The sequence below is a fragment of the Pogoniulus pusillus genome, chromosome 11, assembly GCF_015220805.1.
Source record: "Pogoniulus pusillus isolate bPogPus1 chromosome 11, bPogPus1.pri, whole genome shotgun sequence".
NCBI lineage: Eukaryota > Metazoa > Chordata > Aves > Piciformes > Lybiidae > Pogoniulus > Pogoniulus pusillus.
In genome coordinates this window covers 26,904,569-26,927,927 of record NC_087274.1, presented here as the reverse complement: position 1 = coordinate 26,927,927, position 23,359 = coordinate 26,904,569, and the positions used below count along the sequence as shown (strand labels likewise).

Genomic DNA, 23,359 nt, shown 5'->3' with positions numbered 1-23,359 from the left:
TAAATATGTGCTGAGTGCAAGTTTGTTTTCTTGAAGGGAAAGACAAAACTTTGAAGGCAGTCATAACTGGAATATGGTCACTTGGAAAGAACAAGACTTCTGTTGTCTATATTTGGACTAAATAGTGCAATATCAGAAAAACTTCTGCAAGACTCCACACAGATCAAGCTCCTCAGTTAACAGCCTGCTTCTGTGCTGGGTTATCCTATGCAACCTGTAAAACACGATTATATTGTTCACTGTTAACAAGATAGGAGAGTGGAACCTACTTCATTTCTGTGCTGACACTGCATTGTTCATCTCGGTGTTACTTTGCTCCTCACAATTTATCTGCTGCAGTAGAAGCATTACAGTAACTCAGAGAATTCACAAACTTTTTCCAGAGTTCAGCTGGAGCCTTCCTTTCTCTGGCCAATAGCAGTTTTTCCCATCAAGTGAGCTGGCAAACAAGGAATATGCTAAAGGTCAGTGGCATTCACCGACAAATTCTGACACAAGGTGAAATTTAGTTTAGAAAACTGCTTTTTTCTTTCTTTTTCAGGATGGTGCTTCCTTCCATTTCCCCACCCAAGCAGAAAAAAGCAAGACACAAGTCTTCTGCCATACTAATGTATTCCATCTTTCAAAAAGAAAGACATGATTTTAATATTACTTAACAATATGTTAAAAAAGTAGCCAGTTAGGCTTCAGTGTTAATACAATTATACACTCTATAACAGATTTGATAGTGTGAGTACTGTTCTTCTTTAAATTTTCTCATTCTGCAAGTATTCTTACACAAGCTGGCTACAAGTCAGGAGAAAAAAAAATAAATCAAAACACAAATAGCGTAACTTGTACACTCTTAAACAGTAGATTGTGAAAGAACTGAGGAAATACTTGTCCCATAAGAGCCTCTTTTTCATGAAGTCATGTCAGGAGAATTCTGGAGCAGATGAAAGCACAACTGACTAGGTCCATTCCTCTGTCAGGAGTCAGAATGACAAAACATAGCTAGATGCAGAAGTGACAGGAGCCACTGCAGATGATGCAAACTAGTATTTTGGCCTCCACTCAAGCCTAAGCAATTTAAAGTCTTTGAGGCCAAGGCATTCAGAAGGAGATGGAAAAGAGCTATTGTTCCAACTCCAACGGCATACAGCTACAATCAAGTAAGTCTCACTCACAGACTACAAGCACACAAGCTAACAAATTCAGGTAGAAAGTGGCAATCTTTCAGTCCGCAAGAATTATCAGGCCAAAGGGTTCAGTGCAGATCCACACAGCACTGGGGACAAGGCAAGGCAGCACTGGCTCAAGACCAGAGAAGCTCTCAGCACAGCAGGACAGCTAAGTGGAGTTGTCGTTCATTGATTCCTGCAGGGTTCCCTCCCCAAATGGTGCCATTTCAATGTGCAGCAAAGGTGGTTTTTTTCAAGCTAAAATTAGACCAGTTGATTGAAAGTCTCTGCCTTGTCTGTCTGGCAGAATCCAAGCAGAATCTGAAAACAGAGAGGTTATAAAAGTTAAACTAATACATTAAAACAACCCCAAACACCTCAAACCACATGGGTTAATGCTTCTGAAGGGCAGCTCTCATTTGGCAATACAAAGCCCCTTAAAAAAGAATCCCTTGTCCATCACTCAGGTGCATCATCAAGCAGTTACTTAAAGAAGTGAAGCAGCGAAGAACACTGCACATTCAGCAGCACAGGAGTGAGCTGAATGTTACCTAGAGAAATGACAGCTCTGATTTTACCTTCTAACTAACTTTAACCTTCTATTCTTCTAACAGCAAAAATGAGTGGCAGACCATGTGTGCAGCAGAAGCATCACTGGCATCAACAGCTTATCCATTCAGCCTGGCCAGGTCCCTCTGCAGAGCCTTCCTACCCTCAAGCTGATCAATGATTCTTCTCATGTGCTGTGCTTTTTAAACACGAGCTGATGCATAAATCCCCAAGGCAAACAAAAGGCACTGAAGAAAACAGTTTTGCAAGCACAGGTCCAGATCATTCTTTTACTGTCACTGCTCTAGCATAAATAGCCCCTGTCTGCCTGGTGTGATGCAATAACCCACAGTTCCACCACCTCTTGCAGTGCAGCATCTAAATTAGCTCTGCTAAACAACATCAAGAACAAACTTTTTTTGCAATATTGGCTCTGAACTTGAAGATGTGAAGCCTTATTTGTTTACCACTTAACACAGCATTTTTCATTTTACTACTTGAATTCCTTTTCTTAGAATAATACTCAGTATTTGAGCTGCATATACAATAAAAGAAATATTCACACAAGCTTCACTCGTGGCAAAAGAAATGCTAACTGAGGATGCTCTGAAAGCCTTCATGAGAACCTAGAGGATCCACAGGTAATTCTGGTACTCATTTGTCTATTTGTGCTACTCAGCTGTGATGTGTGTCCACAGAGCTGCAGTTCTGGTGACTGATCTGGCATTCACAACACCAACTGTACCAGGATTCACTAAGTTACCACACAGGCTTTTCTGCTAGGAGCTAGTTAAAGCTGTGGCTTGGTCTGGGAGGTTTGGTTTTGTTTAAAACCACGGCATATAAGAACAAGCACAAGAGCTCTATATGAGGGGATTACAGCACTTTACCTTTTAAAATACTCCACTTCTCGCTCTGTTTCATCCATTTCCACACTGTCTAGATCAATGTCTTTGGGTAGAAACACATCATCTACAAAGGAAGAAGGGTGGAACTATGTTAGATTCCATGGAGAATGGGGAAGGAGAGAGGAAGAACCTTGAAGATGCGCATTTAAGATGTTCTTGTAGTGACAGGATAAGAGGCAATGGTTTGTAACTAGAGCAGGGTAGATTTAGGTTGGACATTAAGTTCTTTACAATGAATGAAACACTGGAACAGGCTGCCCAGGGAGGTGGTCAAAGTCCTGCCCCTGCAGCCATTCAAGGTCAAACCTGACAGGCCCTGGGGAGGCTTACTACTAAAAAGGCAGCCTTAGATATATTTTAAAATAGAAACATTTTAAAAAGACAACTACTTAAAGAATTCAGTGTTTGTAGAGCTGTCCTGCTCCTCCTGGGGTACAATCATCAGGCTGTGGCTGCAGCAGCCATGTTACCTACAAAGGGAAATGTCTCTTTTTATTTTAGCCTACTAAAATACGGCCTGGATTTAAGCCTCAGCTACAGGAACAAAGTCTCTCTGGAATCTGTTAGCATATTGTATTTTCTCAGTGTACTGTTCTGAAAGCATAATTTCTGTAGAGTCCAGTTGGAGCATTTCCCTCCAGAGGTCTCTTTTCTCATTACATACACACTCCAGGCTCATTTCTGAAGCAGCTTCAGAACAAGAAGGGCTAGACAAAAACTAACTGAAAACAGCCAGTATAGACCAGAACCCTCTAGAATTCTTGAGCTAAGGAGAAGGAGTCACTTTTAAAGGCACTCCTAGTAGTTCAATAGCTGCACAGCTTAGCTGTTCAGCTTACTTCTGAATAGATACAAAACCCTCTAACCCAGGGCTTCACTATGCCTCCAGTTGACTCCATGCTCTTCATAACAAGGAGTTAAAGTAACAGAGATCCCACCAAAAGCAATCATGTCCACTGCCTTAATACCACATTTTAAAAACCAGGTAAAACCCCCAACTTCATTCACCTCTTCTCACGCTCTGAGAATTACTTAAGGTCCATTTTTTCATTTCACAGTTACTTTTTGATGCCTTTGTTAATTTGGTACCTTTAATTTCAGCCCTATGTGTTGAAGAATAGCAAATTTTTCTTTTGCTTATTAGTACAGAATCTTTTCTTTCCTTCTAAAGAACTACTCCAATCAGCGACTCAGTCCCAACTCTTCAGAAAGCAGCACAATTCAGCCTTTACATATTCAGAAACATGGCCCTGTAGGGTTTGTCTCACTTTCAAACATTAGTTTTCAGAAACTGTAACTACACTTCAGCAGCAGTACAAAGAACAATAGTGAGGGGCAGGGAGGAGGAAATAATGCAATGAACTACCTGCATTCTTCTGGTCTAAACAGCCTCCGCCACCCCACCCCTCCTTCAACAGTTTCTCTTTCACTTGCCTGTGGTCTTCTCTTTCTGCTCCTCACTACACTTGTGTCTTGCTCCAAAGACTGAAACACATTCTTCCAAGTGAATTAAAACCAAACAAAGTCCAAACACATCATAACACTATATGCACAAGAACTAAGGTACCAAAAGGTTCAGTGCTGCATCACTGCCCAATAAACATGAAATGGAAGACACTGAGCACAATAAGAGTTAATAACAGACTGGTGAGCTGACTCAACTCAACCATGGAACATCAAAGCCAGGCTCTACCTCCCACTTGCAACAACCAGGAATTTAGCTTATATTTTTGTAGCAAAGCTTAATAAGAATAAAGCTTCTGAAACACTGTCAGAGACTGTCAGAGGATTAAGGTCTGTTCTCTCCATGTGCTTACTAGGCAGAACGGCAGCGAGAGCCGCAAGGTGAACTTGTTCCGGTGAGCAGGCAGTCATTTATGCACTGTTACCACACAACTGCCAGCTGACCCCAAGGGATGCCTGGGCACTCTGAGCAGACACGTGTCCACACCACAAAGCTGCCATCCCAGCTGGCAGCCTCACTAGAGCCCAAGAATGTACAGGAATAAGCTGGTGGCTGAGAAAGCATGTTTGACTGCGTGCTGGCAAAGCCAACCAGCTAGTAGAATCAGAATCATAGAATTGCTCCAGCTAGAAAACACATAAGACACCTAAGGCATCTAAGACCTTCTGCTATGAGGATGGGCTGAGGGACCTGGGGATTGTTCAGACTAGAGAAGAGAATACTCCAGGGGAACCTTAGAACTGCCTTCCAATATGTGAAGGGGTCCTACAGGAAGGCTGCAGAGGGACTTTTCATGAGGGTGTCCAGGCACAGCACAAGGAGGAATGGTTTGCAGCTAAGGCAGGTGACGTTCAGACTGAGTTTCAGGAAGAGTTCTTAAATAGGTGGATGGCAAGACATTGGAACAGCCTGGCCAGGGAGGTGGTGGACATCTCCTCCCTGGGAGTGTTCATGGCCAGGTTGGATGAGGCCTTAAGAAGTCAAGTCTAGCTGGGAGGTGTCCCAGCCCATGGCAGGGAGATTGGAGTAGATGATTTCTGAGGTTCCTTCCAACCTAACGCATTCTATGATTCTCTGATCATGGAGTCTAACCACACTGCACATGCTTCTCAGCTCTGGTTTTGGCAGAGAGAAGTTCAGGAAAATAAAACATGTGGAAGAAAATCATGAAAATGCAGTTTGAGTCAACTCCATCCTGTATGGTTTTATTATTTCCATCAGTTAAAGTAACAAGCCTGCTTATTAACACAAACTAATATTCATGTTGAGAAAAACCTCAATACTGGCAATTAATTAACACCCCAGAGCATGTTTTCATTCTGTCAAATATAAATAGTAAATGAGGTTTTGTATTTGCTTACCTGTTGCTAATATATTAAAGGAATGATTTCTGCTGAGAAAATGCTTACTTCCACATTAAGAATTTCACTGAGAAAATGTTTACTTCCACATGAATGAACAATCCTGGGCTGCAGAATCCCCTTAAGTATCCTTGCTCAAAGAGTAGGATCAACTTTAGATTATACACTTAATGCTCTATGAGAAACAACCTTGCTTTAAAACAAGTTCTAAATGGATTTTGGCATATTATTTAATTGCTTTAGTATTTATTTAGAGCAAGTTAGGCTTTAATAACTGTGTCCCAGCTGAATCCAAGACAGCTTTCCAGAAGGGATTGGCTTTCTTCTCTGAGAAAAGCCCCACACAAAACCAGCAGCATCAGCTAATTTATTTATTCATTAAAGCATCTTTATTAGATCTATAGCATCTCCTTACTGCTATAATTACAAAGACTTGAGTTCTCCTGACACCAGTTTTTCTGTTTCTCTGAAGTACACTGGCAAGAATGACTGAACAGGAAGATTTCCAACTTCCAAACTTACATAGTAGCAATAAAAGAAACCACTCAAGATCAACTTTCTTACATACTTACCGATGGAATTGTTGACTTTGTCTCCTTTTTTCTTCTTGTTTTTCTTGTTCTTGCCTTTAGGTTGAGGAGAGTCTGCAAGTATTAGCTTATTATTTTGTTGCTGTTCGCTTGGTGAAGGGGATTCACTCGTTACAGGTGCTTTCTCTTCCTTTACATGGTTCAACTGTTTTTTGTTGTTACTGTTTAATTTCTTCTCCTCTTTTTTAGGTTCTGCAACTGTTGGGACCTCTGCTGCTTTTGCTTTGGATTCTATTTGGTTTCTGGGTTTAGTCTGAATCTCAGTTGCTTTGGGGGACTCAACAGGCTTTTTCACTGGTTCAGCACACGATTTGTTTATCTGCTTTAGTTTCTGTTTGCTGTTTCCTTCTTTGTGTTGATGCATAATATCCAGCAGGAAAGAGAGGGGCTCATGCTGCTTTACACTCCCCTCTTTCTGATAAAGCAGCTTGGAGTCTCTAGTGTTTACAGGATTGGATAGTTCACAGCCTGTTTCTGAAACTGGCCTCTGCTCCGTATGATTCAGGTGTCTTGACAGTGAGGCGGAGGAGGGTTCTACCTTTTCTGACTGCTCCAGTGTACCGTTCTGCATGTCCTGAGGCGCCCCCGGGACGGACTCTTTCACCGCCTGGCAGTTGCGAGGGAGCACATCCGCCTTCTGGCAGTCCTTGCTGGGGCGCTCTTTCTTCTTTTTCTTTACAGCCCGCAACTGCTGAAGCTCTTGGAGCCTTTGTAACTCTTGTTTCAGCCTCTCCTCCTCTTCCTCCTCACGCCGCCTCTGCTCCTCAAGCAACTGATGATGCTCCCTCTCCCTGGCTTCTGCTTCAAGTCGAGCTTTTTCTTCAAGCTACAGAACAACAGCAACAGGTTTATAGAAAGTGACAAACATTTTGGCAATGAGAAGTTTTTTACTACTACGAAGCTTTCAAGTCCTAGGACACTAACACAGGAAGTCTGCAGCAAGTAACTATTTACACGAGCTGCTCCTTAAAGTACATTAAAATCCTCTCTGCTTTTCCATTCCCCATATTTCTGTAATGTGTTTCACTGTTGTCAAAACCATCTGTTGATCTTTGCTGCTGCTATGCCTACTCTGTATCTAAGTCTTCTACAACTACAAAAACTTGCTCTCTTGCTGTGGTAGCATAGTTGCTCTGTTTCAGTGGTCATAAATATTAGGAAGAGCAATCATTAAAAGCATTTGACAGCAAAACACTACGCACATGAAAAGCTACACTGAAAGACGTCATAAGGTTCAGGGTAAACATACTTTGATGCCTTACCTTCCTTTGCTTATGTCTGGCTCGCTTGGCTGCCCGAGAACTGCTTACAGGTTTGGTTTCAGAGCTGTTTATAAATTGTAGCAAGTCTTCCACCTTTCGATGGTCAACGACACTTTCCCTTTCAGAGATCTGATCTGGTTTCTTGGGCTGTTCCTCTTTCCTTTTTGTTAGACGTAAACGAAGCTTTTCTCGCATCTCTGCATAATTTCTGCTGGTTGGTGCAGCCGGAGGCTGAAGAACATGAGACAAAATGTAGTGACTACATGTAAAAATTGCAGTGACCTAAATACTTCTGAGATTTTCAAGTTTCAGAGACTTTCAAGTAACTTGGAAGGTCTGAACCTGTGTAAGAAACTCTTAATTTTTTCTAAGCGTATCTGAAGGTGGTTTTAGTCAGACCTGGTGCTAGGTTTTGAATTTTACTTTCCAAATGACTGGTCTTGGGGAGGAATGCACAAGTGAGAAGACAAAGAAATGCCTTTAAAAGTGAGAAAGGAGATTTCCATATTCTCTTGTGATCTGCATAGCACACTGAAAAGTTTGAAAGCAGCAGACATTTGCTGCTGTTTCCATTTCCTGCAAAGTCTGTTTCACAGTTTGCGCTACATGAGCCTTGGCTGTAACTGTGAGCACCTGATCACCCCGCAGTGAGGCATGCCAGCACAGCCTCCAGCAGAGCTGCATCAGTAACTTGTTAACAACACTGCTGCAAGCTGCATCTTTGTGTCATGTTTCCTGTCTGTTCTCCCATCCACTGCATCTGCCTCTCAACTCCTCAGTCCTCCTCCCTTCCTGCACCTTTTCCCCTTGTGCATCAGATCCTGGACTCATCTGTTTGAAGCTACACTGGTTTGAGCCATTAAACCAGCAAAGCAAAGCTTATTAACTTAAAAATCCTGTACAGAGCTCTGTCACTTCAGTAGAAGCAGTAACAGTGGGCAGACAGGGACAGAACAATCATGGACATGGAGGGAACATGCAACGAGAAACCAAATCCTCTCCCTGCCCCTTGCAACTACAGGGCAGGCCTCTAATTCACTTCAAGTCCTACAATGAAACTGCACCTGATCAAAAACATGGCTAAGAAACTGAGCTTTTACTTCCATTAAGAAAATTTGAAGACTTCAACTCTACCAATTAATTGATTATTAAAATAGATTATACACAAGTTTGCAAATGAGGTCAGACAGAACATGAAACCATAGCTTAGGGAGAAAAATGTGGCAACTAAACAGTCTTTAGCATTTAATTTATGCAAATTTAAAGATAATGATTGCAAGAACTCACTGGTATGTAGTTAACTACAGGATGCTTCACACAGTACTTAATATTAAAATAAAGGAAAAAGATTTCATATAATCTGCACACTTTTGAACTTCGTAACACTTCAAAATACAAACACAAGTCAGTATCTGTCAAAATATACCAGTAAAGAAAATTGTAACACTGAAAACTTGTAAGATGCAGTTTGGGTTTTCCTTTGATAAAGGTGTAATTGCCTAAGTTCTAGGTAAGAAGAGTTTCTTTTTTTCATTCCTTTTTAAATCAAATTGAACTGAATACTTTCAGGGTTTGTATTTTTACACGTGGGAGAACAGCTTATAAATTGCCATGCACAGTCTCCAAACTACCCTATATTAAGTGTACTTTTACCCCAATTCGTGGCATTGTTTATAATTACACTCCTCCAAATGAACACATGAATTGTGTACAGTTGTACAAAATGCAGTTTGTACCAAATGCTTCAAAGCTCCTGTTTGCAGTTGCAGTCAAACGTGGTATCTATTTTTCAAGTCAATTGCTCCCCACAGCTTTTACTCATTTTCATTGCTCTAGAATTGCTTTCAACTGAAAAGGTTCACTTCAATTCTTCATGTCAAGATGGAAAATACCTTCTACTTGTGTTCCTTTTATTAATTCTCTGTATTGAGCTCCAGTGCCATCCCCCCTTAGCTGCAGCCTAATAAAACACATGCAATCACTGACGACCAAGTGACAAGAAACAAAATGAAACCAGTACAAAATCCAACAACTTACTCCTCCGTGGCCGAAGAACTCACAGTAACAGCAGTCACAGTATTTGCCTTCCTTTTGATTTGTGGATGTTGAGGTACTGGAGCTATGCTCTGAACAGCTGTCTTCATCTTGGCTCTCCTCTCCATCATACTGTTGATGGTCATACGTGTTACTGTTTTCACAGCGATGGCCCTCACAGTCAGGATCACTATGTTAAAGAAAGGACCAGCTTATAAAAACTGCAGATGATAATAACTAAGATACATCAATAAACCCATACACAGTTACATGCACCAGGAATAATGATCCTCAGCTAGCTTATCAGCCACCAGTGATACAACAAATCCTAGAGCCTACATTCAAGACCTTGCAGCAAGATGAGATGAGACATGGGAAAGTGATTTATAAGATCTCACTGAACAAGAACTGGAGAATTCATTTTGGAAGTGTTCTTCCTGGCTTTAAAGAGGTAAAACAATTTCTGAAGCAGAGATTCTACTTTCGTTTTAAATGGAATGGTTTAAAAACTGCTGCCCACCTCATCAATTGTGGTCTGAAAAGAGCTGCACAGCTGCAAAGAACTCAGCTTCTCTCAGATCCATTGGTTTTAGGTAGAGTTTCAAGCTTTTGACGTGAAATATTCAAGGTCAGCTAAAACAAAAACATTCCCATGGCCCTTCTTGCACCTTTCTTTTCAAGGGAATTAACTAACATTTCTCTTCAATAGGCAGGTACAGAGCAGCTGATTGCCTCCAGAGCTCTGCATAACCGCGTCCAACCTATCAACTGCCCAGTTCATCTACTATGATGTAATTTTCCTCAAAAGTATCTAATACAAAAACCAGACAACTGTATCATCTCCAGATGTACCTCTCAATCACAATCGTTCTGTGATAGCAGCCAGACTGTAGCCCTACAGGTCACAGAGTACTTCAGAGCAACGACTCAACTGCTCTTCTGCTACACCTGCACTCTTCAGACAAATCAAAGAGTTGGCACCATCATCAGTCTGCCACAACAGGTAACCATAAGACAGCTCCACCAAACTACTCATCTCCAGGACCTTTGGAAATCAGACCACCCTGCATTATAGCCACTCTGTACATGGTGGGACTGATACTTAACTGTAGTGAGGAAAACGTGTTGCTATGTGGCACGTTTCAAGACCATGTATGACACTGATGTAGTTTGTGCTAAACCTGTCTACAGATTCTTGACCTTTTCAGAGCTGTTCATTCCTGCTTGCTCTGAAAAGCCAAAATGAAAGAAACACAGACCTTCTTTAAATGTGAAAGAGTAGAGCTTTACTTAACCTAGCTCATGCCTCTGAAAGCAAGTGAAAGCTCTAAACTAAGTAACTAGATTCTGCCACAAAAATCCTATTTGCAAAGTCTCACACCAAGTTACAACACTGAGCATCTGAACTGTCTCATTTGCTGAACACACAAACAGTTCTTGCATGCTTTGAACACCTGCAAATGAGAACATTTATACTTGAATTACTGTTCTACTGTTAAAAGTAACAATAACAATGAACTTACCTGCAGACACTCGGTGGGGCACTTACAGAGCTGTCTGTGGTTGAAGTAGGAGGTGCAACTGTGGTAGGACAAAGACCTGAATGAGGATCCACAAACCCAGGGGCTGTTGCAGCAGTTTTGGGGAAAGAAGGGGCAGCAAGGTTTGGAAGATGTGGTGTAGAGGCTGGAGACAGTGCAGCAGGTGACAGTGAAGGAAGGGATGCTAAACTGGTAGGACTATTTCGTGGTGCAACTGGTGCAGAATGTCTGTGGTCCTCTTTATTAATATTGTGGAACACCTCACCTAAATTGCAGAAAAAAGCAATCAGTTACTATTAACAAATGGTCAATACATCTCCATTAACTAGCCAAGCTATCACACACAGTGCCAGATGTTCTCAGCTTCCGCAAAAAATCAGCAGCATTTCAACACCTATTACCAGTTCCAAACCCTAACATCAAAAGTCTTTTACAATGTTCTGGAATTCTGCAGTACAGAGACTAACTCAAGAGTAACAAGAACAGCAATTAATAAAAATGATTAAGATAGATAATGTTACTAAAATAAACACAGAAATCTTTACACTTAAATGCTCTTGAGTCTGTTACTAATCTCTATGTGAGACTCAAATCCTTACCTATCGATGAAGGTCTCTTGGACGATACTTTGAACTGGTTACTGCTTGACTGCACTGTGGTTGCTGTGCAGGAGACAGAAGAAGTGGCAGAAGAAGTTGCCATGACAACTTTATTAGCTTCCATAAAGGCATCCTGGAAATTGTACAGACATTTCTTCTTTGCAGCATTCTTTTTCTCCTTGCTGTCAGCAACTGCTGTTGCTTCGTTGCTAGATGTAGTAGGAAGTGCTTCAGGTCTTATTTCTGAGAGCGCTGGTGCTAATATATCACTCCCTTCAAGTGAAACACACAGCAATTAAGTGTCACCAAACTACAGAATTCTCTTTATGGCATTCAGAATTACATACTAATTCAGATGCACAGTATCAAGGATATGTCATTCTTCACTTGGTAGTATCAATGAAGTGTCCTCCTTTCCCTCTCCCTGTCTCCCAGATAAAATAGCTGCAGCAAAACGTGCTGAGAAGTCTCAGAGCAGAAGATACAAACCTTCAAGTCACAATTTTCTGAACATTACTCAACATTTGTTAACAAGCAGGAAAATATGCTGCAGATATCATTGCCCATTTACAACTGAAAAAAACCAAACCTGACACGCTAAGAATGCCAGCTTCAATATCTGAAGTCCAGGGTAGCCACGCAACAAGCATAACTAACATCTCCTCTCAATATCACCTCATACCCTAGCTTACTGGGAATTCCAGCTAACAACAGTAACACCTTCCACACAAGCTTTCCCCTAAAGACCTGTTGGAACAGAATCAGATTTGTACAGAGCTGAGTTGTCCTACTGGGGAAGATTTCTGTAGGTTTTCAAAAGGTTTTCCTTTTAGATATCACTAGCAGCTCAACACAAGTTAGCAGCAATCAGTCTGAAAAAAAAAAGCCAACAGACAAACCTAATCTTCCTTTTTTCATACTGTGCAAATAGAATGAGGCATTTTAACATCTGCTATGATGTGAATGGAAAGATCTCTCTTCTCTCTTTTTTGCTTGACCAATAGTATTTCCAAAGACTTCAATTATTTTTTTTGCTTGACTTACGCCTGTGTCTTTTTGAATGGCAATGCAGTTATCTGTGTAGAGCATGCAGCATCATGCTACCAGCACTCTTACAACCCTGTAAAGAAGGAGCATGCCTTTGTGGCAGAAGACCAGAAGTTACTTCAAATTTCCCTTGATTTCCATTCCTTTGCAACCCTGAACTTCTGCAGAGTAAAATACTCCTGAAGGGACTGCAGGTGAAAAACGACGTTAGGCCTTTGCCTTCAGCATCCCCCTTCCAATACATAGGGATTTGTGCTTCATTACTCAGTCCCCCGGGAGCAGAAATGACAGCAAAGCTCTGCCAGAATACCATCTTCCAAAATCACGGTGATGAAACCTACCATGTCACACAGTGTATCACACAGCATTTCAGAACAGAAGGCTCGTAACTAGTCAGTGCAAAGTAGTAACAAACCCTCACCAGGAATTGTATCAGGCAAAAATGTAGCAGGATTCCAGTTCTTGTCATTCATCATCTCTGAACCCCAAAGACTAATAAATTTAGAGCTATTCCAATCTGAAGTGCTCCCAAAACAGCTTGGATAAATATGATCTTGGAGGGATGCATTGAATACTTGATGCTTGTTTGTGTGATTCTGAACCGGAGCTGGCGGTAGTGCCTACGAAAATAAAGAGTATTTTCCTCATTAATATTCTGTTTGCTTACACAGTCACTCCAACAGCAATATTCAAATCAGTGTTTCAACTGAGAAAGGCATTCTAAAAAGCACAATTAATAGTATCTCCCAGAATGAGAGAAGACTGGTTTCTTGATTTTTAACACAGATATTACACAGGCAGCATGGACACAAACATTGCTCTTAGATTCAGCTAACTGATGAATAAAAAGAAGTGTTGTTCACAAAGAACACTTGGGTTAATATGTACTGGTAGACTCTGCTTTTAATTAAAACCAGCATAGAATTTGTTAGGAATCATTACTTTTCAAAGCTCAAGCTGCCAAAAGCAATCCTCTGTGACATGATAATCGTTAGTGTGGAAGGCAATTGTGATAAAGGGATTGCAAACACTTCAGGGTGGAAAATAAGTGCAGCAGGAAAAAAAATGAAACAGTTATCTTAAAATATATTTTTAAGTTGGTTATAGTCTTCTACTTCTTTCATCTCTAAGCATTATCAGATGCCTGACTTCAGATTTAACAGGCAAGAAATGCATCTTCTCACTTTAAGAAGCAGCTGGGAAAAATAAAAGGGTACACAGGCCTCTCGGTTTATAGAGGCACACTGTTCTGGCTCACCCCATTTCTCCTGGCTGAAATTGTTTATTCTCATTCCAAAATGTAACTTTCTCCCAAAGAAATGCAAGCATTATACTCAATCCCGGTCACTTTCAAAAAAGCCAAGGAAAAGTGAGTTTGTTCTGTTGCTGGACTAGACTGGATACAATGAAAAACTAGGCAGAAGTAGATACAGATACCAAAAATATCACCTGGGTCCAGTGATATGTCAGAGATGAAAGTCTGAACATTCCTGGCCAAGGACTCTTACATACCTACTCTCATCTTATTATACAGATGGATTTTCACTCTGACTGACTGCTAAGGTGAGAGGGGTTGCAATATGCTGCATGAAAGAAAACTCATATACATGGGTACAAAGAAACACTTCACAGGGCAGAACAGGGTACCCACGAGGAACCAAGCCTGATCCAGCAGGGCTTAATTTGCTCCTTCACTACCAGCTCTGCTGAATTCAGCTGGGTCTTCAAAGGTGAAGAGTCCTTAAAGCTTCACTTGCTGCATATGTCTTTACAGCTCAAGCACAACATAAATACATAAACACCCCTCCGGGTCAGGTTCTGTGCCAGAGCTAACAGATCTGGCCTGCATTACACAGCTGCTCAGCACCAGCAACCTGATGCTCTGCATGGGGCTTCCGGTGCAGCCTTGATCATGCACTACAGATGTTCTGCCTCAGAAAGGTCTTCCAAAAGGAAAGGCTGCAGAGATCAGTGATGGGAACTCGATTAGATCACTATGGGGGAATACAAAAAGAGCTCTGAAAGGATGACAGAGATGGGTACAATTAGGGATTTCCAGAAAAAAGTAGTAGGCTGTGAGAAGTGGCGGGCTGGCACGCTCAGTTACAGAACTGGTGTATTGCAGTAGAGATGAGGAAGGGACACTAAGAAGACAGAAAAACCCAAGTGGATATCAAGAAGGACAGCAGGAGTATGTAACAGCCAAAAGCTGTCACTTGGTCCCAATCCTTGTTCCATATCTTCTTGTTGTTTATTACTTATAAGTTTGGGCTCAAAAGACTTTTGCAGAACCTGCCAATCCCCCTTGCAAATAGGTTCCTGTGCCTCATTTATCTCAAAAAGCAAAGAAATCACTAACATTTTCAATGAGACACCTCAGGATATTGCTGACAAGCAATCTTGAGCTTTGACTTTTGATATATATGAAATGAAGATTGAATGAGTCCTACTATGCTGACTAGAGTTCCATCACTGTTTCCACCATTCAAGCCTCATTTGACTCCATGTGCTTACTAATCGTGGTAAGGAAATTATCTTCCTGACAAAGGCCACCCTTAGCTCTGCTGTATGAATCTTCTACCAGCTCTGAATCTGTCCTGGTCCCTACTCCTCACTACTCCCTCCATGAACACTTCTGTAAAGAGACTCCAGGCAGCTTTCATGGCTTTGCTGGCACTCAGCTACACTGGTTTATGGAGGAGTGCAGTGTTCTCCCTGCTTCAGACTTACCTTATTGTGTGTGAAGGGAGAAGCTGTATATAAGGTGGGGTGGATAAGAGGACGAGGCAGGTGAGGGATTGTATGCAATGGTATATGTCCATGGATGTGAGGATACAGATGAAGTGCAGGATGTGCAGGTTTTTCAGGATTCATAAACTGGTGGCCAGCAGGCAGGCGTCCAGTTGCAAGTGCAGAGGCTGTTAGACCTGAGGCTTCTTGTTTGCAAACATGACATTCACAAGCATTTGGAGCTTGGTCAGCCTGTAAGAAAATAAAGGAAAAAAAAAAGTAATTTTCTGACTCCTCTACAGGTCAGGTATTTCCTCCATCTTTTTTCCCTACTCAGCATTAATATTATTCTCTTTGGCACACATGAATATTTTCAGAGCATCCATAGAATTATTTTGTGTATGCCAGTGGAAAACCTTGTAATGAAGTGCAAGCACTAGATCTTCATCTTAGTTAAAAAGAGAGTACTCCAAAAAACTGACAGCATTTCACATGAATCAGGTATTTCAGGACCGTTTAGAAAGACAGGGATCTACTGGAGAGAGTCCAGTGGAAGGCTATGAAGATGCTGAGGAGTATCTCTCTGAAGAGAAGAGACTGACAGACCAAGGGCTGGTTAGCCTGATGAAAAGCTGACAGAGGGGATCTTGTCAATGCTGATCAATAGTTAGAGGGTGAGGGTCAAGAGGATGGGGCTGGGCTCTCTTCAGTGATGCCCAGTGATAGGACAACGAGCACAAACTGGAACACAGGAAATTCCATCTAAACATAAGGAGAAGCTTCTTCGCTGCAAGCATGACAGAGCACTAGAGCAGGCTGCCCAGAGAGGTTGTGGAGTCTCTTTCTTTGCAGAGATTCCAAACTTGCCTAAGCAATCTGCTCTTGGTAACCCTGCTTTAGCAGTGGGAGGTGGATTCGATGATCTCCAGAGGTTGCTTCTGACCTCCACCATTCTATGATTCTGTGACCACTGTCAGTGACAAATGCAACACTGATGGAAATAATCAAGACCAGCCAGGAATAGGAACCTTGCCTAGTAACAATCAAATGCTATCACTTCATTACCCCACTATAAAAATCCCAAACTGGATGATATTTTGCAGGCACACAGAAGAACAGTGTGTGTAGAAAGTAGTAGTAAGGGTTGATCAGCTGATGAAGTGGGTAGCAGTACTGAGCTGCACTTGGCAGAACACTGCCAGCATATCAAGGGAGGTGACTGTTCCACTTTGCTCAGTACTAGTGAGACATCTAGGGTAGTGGATCTAGTTCCAGGCTCACCAGTACAGTGTGTGGACATACTGCAATGAATTCAGTGAAGGATCGTGAAGCTGACCGGGACTTGGAGCATCTCTCATACAAGGAAAGGCTGAGAGAGACTCTGTTCAGCCGTAAGAGAGAACACTTGGGGATCTTATCCATGTGTGCTTCCTTCCTGAGCAGGTAAGAGGAAAGTGGCTAGAGCCAGACTCCCCTCAGTAGTGTCCCACATAAGAACAAGAGGAAATGGGCTCAGACTGAAATACAGCAAATTCCACTCACACAAGTTTGTGAGAATGGTCTAACACTGCAACAGCAATTCGGGAGCCTCCGTCTGTGGTGACACCTAAAACGTGACTGAGCACAGCACTGACCAACATCCTCTAGATGACCTTACTTTGAGCAGGAGGGCTGGGCCAGACTATCAGCAGATGTCCCTTCCAAACTCAACTATTGTGTAACTATGCTAAGCAGATGTTTCTCATGAACAGCTCCATAATTGCATCAGCCATGAGAAATCCAGGCCTCATTAGAACTTTTGTGGACCTTGAGGTATCATTAGCCTGCTTCTTCTCATAAGGACCCCAGGCTTTGGAAGGAAAACAGTCCAGGAAAGAGCAGCACCATTTCCCTCCCTCAGCTCATACAACACTTCAGTGTAAGATAGCTTTAACAGCAGCAATACCAGGAACATTACCCAATTGCTCTTTTTCCCAGCGATAAGGCAGTACCCACTTTTCCAAAAGCAACATTAGTGAACTTAGCTTTCTAACAGAAAAACTGACAGGTAGCATTGCTCTTAGCCTCTCACAGAAAGAAAGACCTCTTCATTATCGCCTAAAAACACCACAGCCTTGAACACAGGTGTATTTTAACAACCTGAGTTGTCAGAAACCTAATATGATTGAATGAACTGGGTGTGAAGAGAAGAAAAACACCACCACACACACATGCAAGTTTCCTCATAAAAGAGCCCAAAACATTATTGCCAAGAAACCAGTGCTCATCTATTAATGAATGGAAGAAAGAGATCTAAGAGTATGGTGAGATTCAAAATCCAATTGACAAACTTTTGGCTGCTGAGAATGAAAATGAATCCAAAGGGAAATAAAGATACTGAATAAATGAGCAACCCCAAGAGATAATGTAGCAAAGTCTCAAATGCACCAATGAAATCAATTGAATGCAGCATTGTAAGGTACAGTCAGCTCTGAAAATTGGGCTAAAAAAAGAGCTGCTCAGAGTTATTCTGAGGAAATTCTTTTTCCTCTAAGAAAAACTAAGTAGTGAAAGGTTAAATCTGCCTTTTTATCTTGCATTTTAGTTTGGTTTCCTCAGGCAAACAGACTTGTATAATCTCACTGCATTTCACAACAGGATACAGAATCTGTTCACCAGTTTCCAGGTAGTTTGACAGAGGTCTCAAATCATGTAAGGATTAGACCCCTAGCCAGCCATGCAATATTTCACCAGCTGTAAAATACTTTTAAGGCTCAGATGTACCTCATAATAGGGGTTTCAACACATGAGGAACAATTTATTGATGCCCAAGTGGTCAGCCATTGGAACAGCCTGCTCAGCAAGGTGGTGGAGTCACCATGCCTAGAGGTGTTCAAGAAATGTCTGGCCATGGCACTTGGGGACATTTGTTTAGTGGGTTGATGGCTGGACTCAAGGATCTCAGAGGTCTTTTCCAAGCCAAATAATTCTATGATTCTATGGGTTGTAATGAAGAAGCATGGAAGGGAGAGATGAGATTGAAACCCCCACCTCAACCTCCTTGGGTCTTCACTGTTCCAGGTTTCTCAAATCTTAGCGTAGCTTGGAAGTTCTTGGTTCCTGTTGTACTGACCATGGAAACTAAATGGAAGTTCTTTATAGAGTGATTGCTCATTGGAATGGGCTGCCCAGGGAGGTGACAGAGTCACCATCCCTGGAAATGCTTAAGAGAAGGCTGGATGAAGCACTTAGTGCCATGGTTTAGTTAATTAGAAGGGTTAGGTGATAGGTTGGACTCGATGATCTTAGAGGTCTTTTCCAACCCGGATATTTCTGTGATAGCTAGTGAAAATACATTAAAAATGACATATTGCACTGAAGATGTGAATGCATCACCATTCAAGCAGCCCCATCTCAAAACCTCAGTTATAAAAAGGGTTAGTTTTAGATGACTGTACCTGCTGGCTGGGGTAAGAGGGCGGTGGACTATCCATTTTTGCTTCATCTTTCCTTAACGTCCTTTTTCCTAGAGACATTTCCTCCTTTTGAGTCCCTGGGGGTTCACCACTGCTCTCCCCATCCGCTTCATCATCATCTGCTTCTGACGAACTGCTGCTAGTACTGCTCACCTGAGGAGACTGCACAACACGAACTCATTACCATGGGGGTGAAGTTCAGGCCTCTCTCCAGCGAGCACATCCAACTGCCAGAAAGCATCAGAACATTGGGAATGCTGTACCTCATCTTTCAACGCTATGTTTTCACCTCCGCCGTTTAGCTCACTGTGGATTCCATTCATGTTGGCTACAACCTCTGCATCATCATAATTGCTCAGTGGGTAGATATCAGCAAACTTTGCTGATAACGGTGCAACATCTTCATCATCACTACCACTGAGGGGAGAAGAAGCTCAGGTAAATCACAGTGCTCAGTAACCTCAGCAAGAGCAGGTAGAACACCAAAAGGAAATAAGTTGAGGGCACCCCTTGTATATTCAGGCATTGGAATGGGCTGCCCAGGAAGGAGTCACCAACCCTGGGTGTGTTTACAGGTTGTTTGGATGTGGTGCTTGGGGATATGGTTTAGGAGTGAACCTTGTAGAGTAATCAGTTGGATTTGGTGATCCCATGGGTCTTTTCCAACCTGAATGTTTCTGTGATTCTGTGATAAATGTCCTCATTGGGAGGCAAAGGATTGTCTTCCAAGTTGTCTAATTCCACTGACTGTTTCCAGTGACTCAAACCAAGCAATTTGATGTATAACCCCACTGACCAGAGCAGATGCATGCCTGAATGCAAGCCCAGATTGAAAACAAAATTCCCTGCTATTCCTGTAAAATATTTTCACACTACTCTTTTTCTGACCAAGAATCTATGTAAAGAATGGTTGGACTTGATCTTAAAGGTCTTTTCTAACCAAAATGATTCCATGAAGTAAATAAAGACAAGATATGGATGAAATTTGATGAAAAAAGCCTTATGACTTCTTATACAGAAGGAATGATGTGGCAAAGCATATAATTCAATTCTTTCCATACATTAAATGTCAACCCAGTAACAATAAGAAGGGAACACTGAACATGGCAGTAACTCCTAAATTTTTCAACAGCAAATAGTTCTTTTAGGAATCAGTGCAGTGGAGTTGAGATCTACTGAATCCAGCACCATTATAAGAAGCTTTGAGGCAAAAGAGGCATCACGTCGTGACTCAGCCAGCGCAAGTTCCCTGCTTCAGTTCAACTCACAACCAAATGTTAGAAGAGCAAGAAGAACTTACAACGTTGGTGCAGAACCATTATCTGCCAGGATCAGTCTGGGATGTTGCTGAATTGTAATAGGTGAGCTGGATCCTGATCCTGAGCTCGCAGAAGACATGCTGGGTGGGCGGATCTCCGAGAGATAATCCGGAGCGGAATCGATTTGCAGCGGTAACTGGTTAATGTGGATATCATCCGTTATAGGAGAGTCCATGATGCCACACGTTAAAATGTGTGAGAGACTGCAGTCATCACAAGTACATCTGTTCAGAAATTAAGAGTCCAGATTTTGTTATGAGCTTCTTTAAGTAACATTTGTTTAAAGCAACCACACTCTGTTTCAATAACGTATTTCCTTTTTCCTCCAATGAGAAATCAATGATTTATGATGATTTTGTATGAAAAACATCAGCTCACCTTCTTCTATAATTACAGTTGGGACAGTCAGGCATGCTCAAACGTGATGACAGCATGTGTCTCATTGTGTCTGTGAAGTTGTTCTCCCCAGCTAGTGCTTTCTTGTTATTAAGCTGAAGTAAATTATAAAGGCAGTGTTTTAGTAGTGCAAGGCTTTCCATTTACAATTCAATGGCAGGTCATGGTTAACAAATTACATCATCAAAAAGAGTTCTTTGGAAAAAATGTTTTAAAAGCAGAGTAATTCAGAATAGTTTCATGAAGGTGCTGTTTGGATTATGAGGGAAAAGGAAGTCAAAGTTGCAAGCAACAAATATTTGGCACCGAAACTCTTCAAATAAAGTGTTTCTACTACAAAATAGTGAAGTGGCCAAGTCCATCTCCTTGATCTCTGCTGATGCACTCTCAACTTGAGCACTTCTTGTTTCAAGGATGCTGCTGACAAATGGAGAAAGAATGGAAACTCACCCTTCGCTTGCAAAAAAGAGTTAGCACTAAATCTGCAGCTGTGACGGGACAGATTCAAGGATTAAAGCAGCTGCCCAAAACAAGACCTGACTGCATTAGTGAAAAAACACAGTCCAAATTACCTTCCACCTAGCAGTGGCCTAATCCTGAAAGCACCTAATTTCATTAGATACCTACAAACCTTATGTTAGGCAAGGATGTGCCTAAGCTTTAACTTCTCTAGATGCCCAGACCCGATCCTTACCTAAGCAGCCATGGGCTTACAGCTCATTTAAGACCAATAAGGATCAAGTAAAAAGAGGATTCTTCCTCAAATACTGTAAGAAGTCCTGTATACCAGATGTTCTAAAGACATGGTTAACACAGGCTTATGTTCCTTATATGAAAAAGTACTTACTGATGACGGCTTTGAGACATGACCAATTTCAGCTTAAGTTTATTAAAATGTACTGTCATACTTTGACTCACAACTAGCAATTCCCTTTGCACAGTGGTATAGGAACAGTGCTTCCAGGCTTAACTCTAGCCTAGTCAAAGTGCTCTCTCATGGGGAGTATGATACATACCTGAACACTCCTAGGCTACAGAAGAGTACCACAGTTTTCTATTAAGGTAGGACCTTGGTTTTAAGCTGGTTCCAGCTCACAAAAGGCAGACAGTCCTACTCCGCTTTCTCCCCACAAAACAGATGCAGGAGCCAACTCTGGAGTCATAACAAATGCAATCATCTGCCCTGCTACTGCAGCTCACAATCCCCAGCTCTGCACACAGCAGGGAGTTTGTTCAACTCTTCAACACAACATTCCCCATCATGTACATAAAGGCGGCTCCACACTCAGTGAATTGGCTGGTTTGGATCCTGCTCAAAGGCATCAAAAATCCCCTGCTTACTACTTCAAGAATTTTAACAGCTGGTATTGAACCCTAAAACTAGTTAGGGCGCCAATATTTTTACCTTCTAGTAACTGCAAGCTCAGACTACTAAATATTCTTCTGGGATCTTGCTTTTCTGTATTTCAGCTGACCAAATGTCATGCCTGGCATAGCTGCAGAATTAGATCGCACAGAACTAGCAGAATATACTGTACTCATATGCTTGCATCTTACAAATAGACATCAATCATCAGAGGTTAAAATGGCAGAGAAAGAGCAATTAAAATCCTACCTGCTCCTCAATAAAACGCCTCTGTTTAAAAAACTCCCAGTCCTCCTTGAGCATGCGTTGCTTTGTTTTCATTGCCATCTAAAACAGAATTTAACAACTCATTGATTTAGTCACAGAAAACCTATGCTGGGGTTAGTCAGTCTGTCAGTTTCACTCAACTCAGCTTGTCAATGCTCTTAAATCCTGAGGCAATATGAAGAGTGGTTTATTTATTACTCATTTGAGGCATTTAAACATCAGATTTCATATTTGTTGGCAACATTTTCCAGTCAGATTTTCCTGCTGGTTTTCCTTCCATTTGTATTCTTTTCCACTAAACGTTTCCATAGCATTTTCAATAAAACACGATTGGCATCAAATCCTCAACGTTTCATCCCTCCAAATCCATTAACATCCAGAGATACAGGACTTTTGGCAAGGCCTCAACACAGGCTTAAGTGCAAACTCTGAAGTATCGCATGTGGAAGCAAGCACCCAGTTGAAGAATCAAAAATATTGGAGTAGGGATCTAGACTAACACTATTTACCACTTCTGTTCCTTGGTGTGTTTCATACTCAAGATTTATCTAAGGCTGGAAAAATATTTTAGCATTACTCATCCCTGAACCACATCACCAGAAATGCACAAAACCTGTAACTTTTTCCTCACAAATGGTACTTCTCTGATTTACTGAATACACTCACTCAGCAAGCAAAAGCTTCTAGGAATTTTAACACAGCAAAATGCAAGAATAAAGCTTCTACCATTGTACCTTACACTCAAAAAGCACAACTTACTCGGTGGGGCAAACCAACCAACCAGGTTGTCTTTTACAGTGCTTCTATTTACCTACTTCATGTAAAATTGACCAGCTTATAGTCTATAACAAATTGCTTGAGAAAGCTATGTTAGTGAGCTCAAGTCCTGTAGGTTATGCCACTAGGTCTCTTCCTTCCTTCAAAAGCCTATCTCCAAAAATTCACAGCATCACAGTATCATCAAGGTTGGAAGAGACCTCACAGATCTCAAGTCCAACCCTTTATCACAATTCTCAAGGCTAGACCATGGCACCAAGTGCCACGTCCAGCCTTGCCTTGAAGTGCCCCAGGGACGGCGACTCCACCACCTCCCCGGGCAGCCCATTCCAGTGTCCAATGACTCTCTCAGGGAAGAACTTTCTCCTCACCTCCAGCCTAAATTTCCCCTGGCACAGCCTGAGGCTGTGTCCTCTCGTTCTGGTGCTGGCCACCTGAGAGAAGAGAGCAACCTCCTCCTGGCCACAACCTCCCCTCAGGTAGTTGTAGACAGCAATAAGGTCTCCCCTGAGCCTCCTCTTCTCCAGGCTAAC

The 23,359-nt window shown here is 41.8% G+C and overlaps 1 protein-coding gene across 1 annotated transcript in view; it reads right to left on the bottom strand.

Annotated features, from left to right (window-relative positions):
* Positions 1–595: 595 nt before the first annotated feature.
* The window catches only part of FAM193A (family with sequence similarity 193 member A), a 72,471-nt gene continuing 49,707 nt past the window's right edge, over positions 596–23,359 (bottom strand). Inside the window, exons 9-22 of the mRNA XM_064151579.1 lie at positions 22,032–22,109; positions 20,399–20,511; positions 20,002–20,244; positions 18,965–19,118; positions 18,684–18,863; positions 15,247–15,498; positions 12,938–13,136; positions 11,470–11,742; positions 10,853–11,135; positions 9,333–9,519; positions 7,296–7,526; positions 6,016–6,859; positions 2,600–2,681; positions 596–1,481 (exon numbers count right to left, since the gene is read on the bottom strand). Of these exons, the coding sequence (XP_064007649.1) occupies positions 1,388–1,481; positions 2,600–2,681; positions 6,016–6,859; positions 7,296–7,526; positions 9,333–9,519; positions 10,853–11,135; positions 11,470–11,742; positions 12,938–13,136; positions 15,247–15,498; positions 18,684–18,863; positions 18,965–19,118; positions 20,002–20,244; positions 20,399–20,511; positions 22,032–22,109 (3,213 nt within the window). The 3' untranslated portion in view covers positions 596–1,387. The remainder of the gene's footprint in view (positions 1,482–2,599; positions 2,682–6,015; positions 6,860–7,295; positions 7,527–9,332; positions 9,520–10,852; positions 11,136–11,469; positions 11,743–12,937; positions 13,137–15,246; positions 15,499–18,683; positions 18,864–18,964; positions 19,119–20,001; positions 20,245–20,398; positions 20,512–22,031; positions 22,110–23,359) is intronic.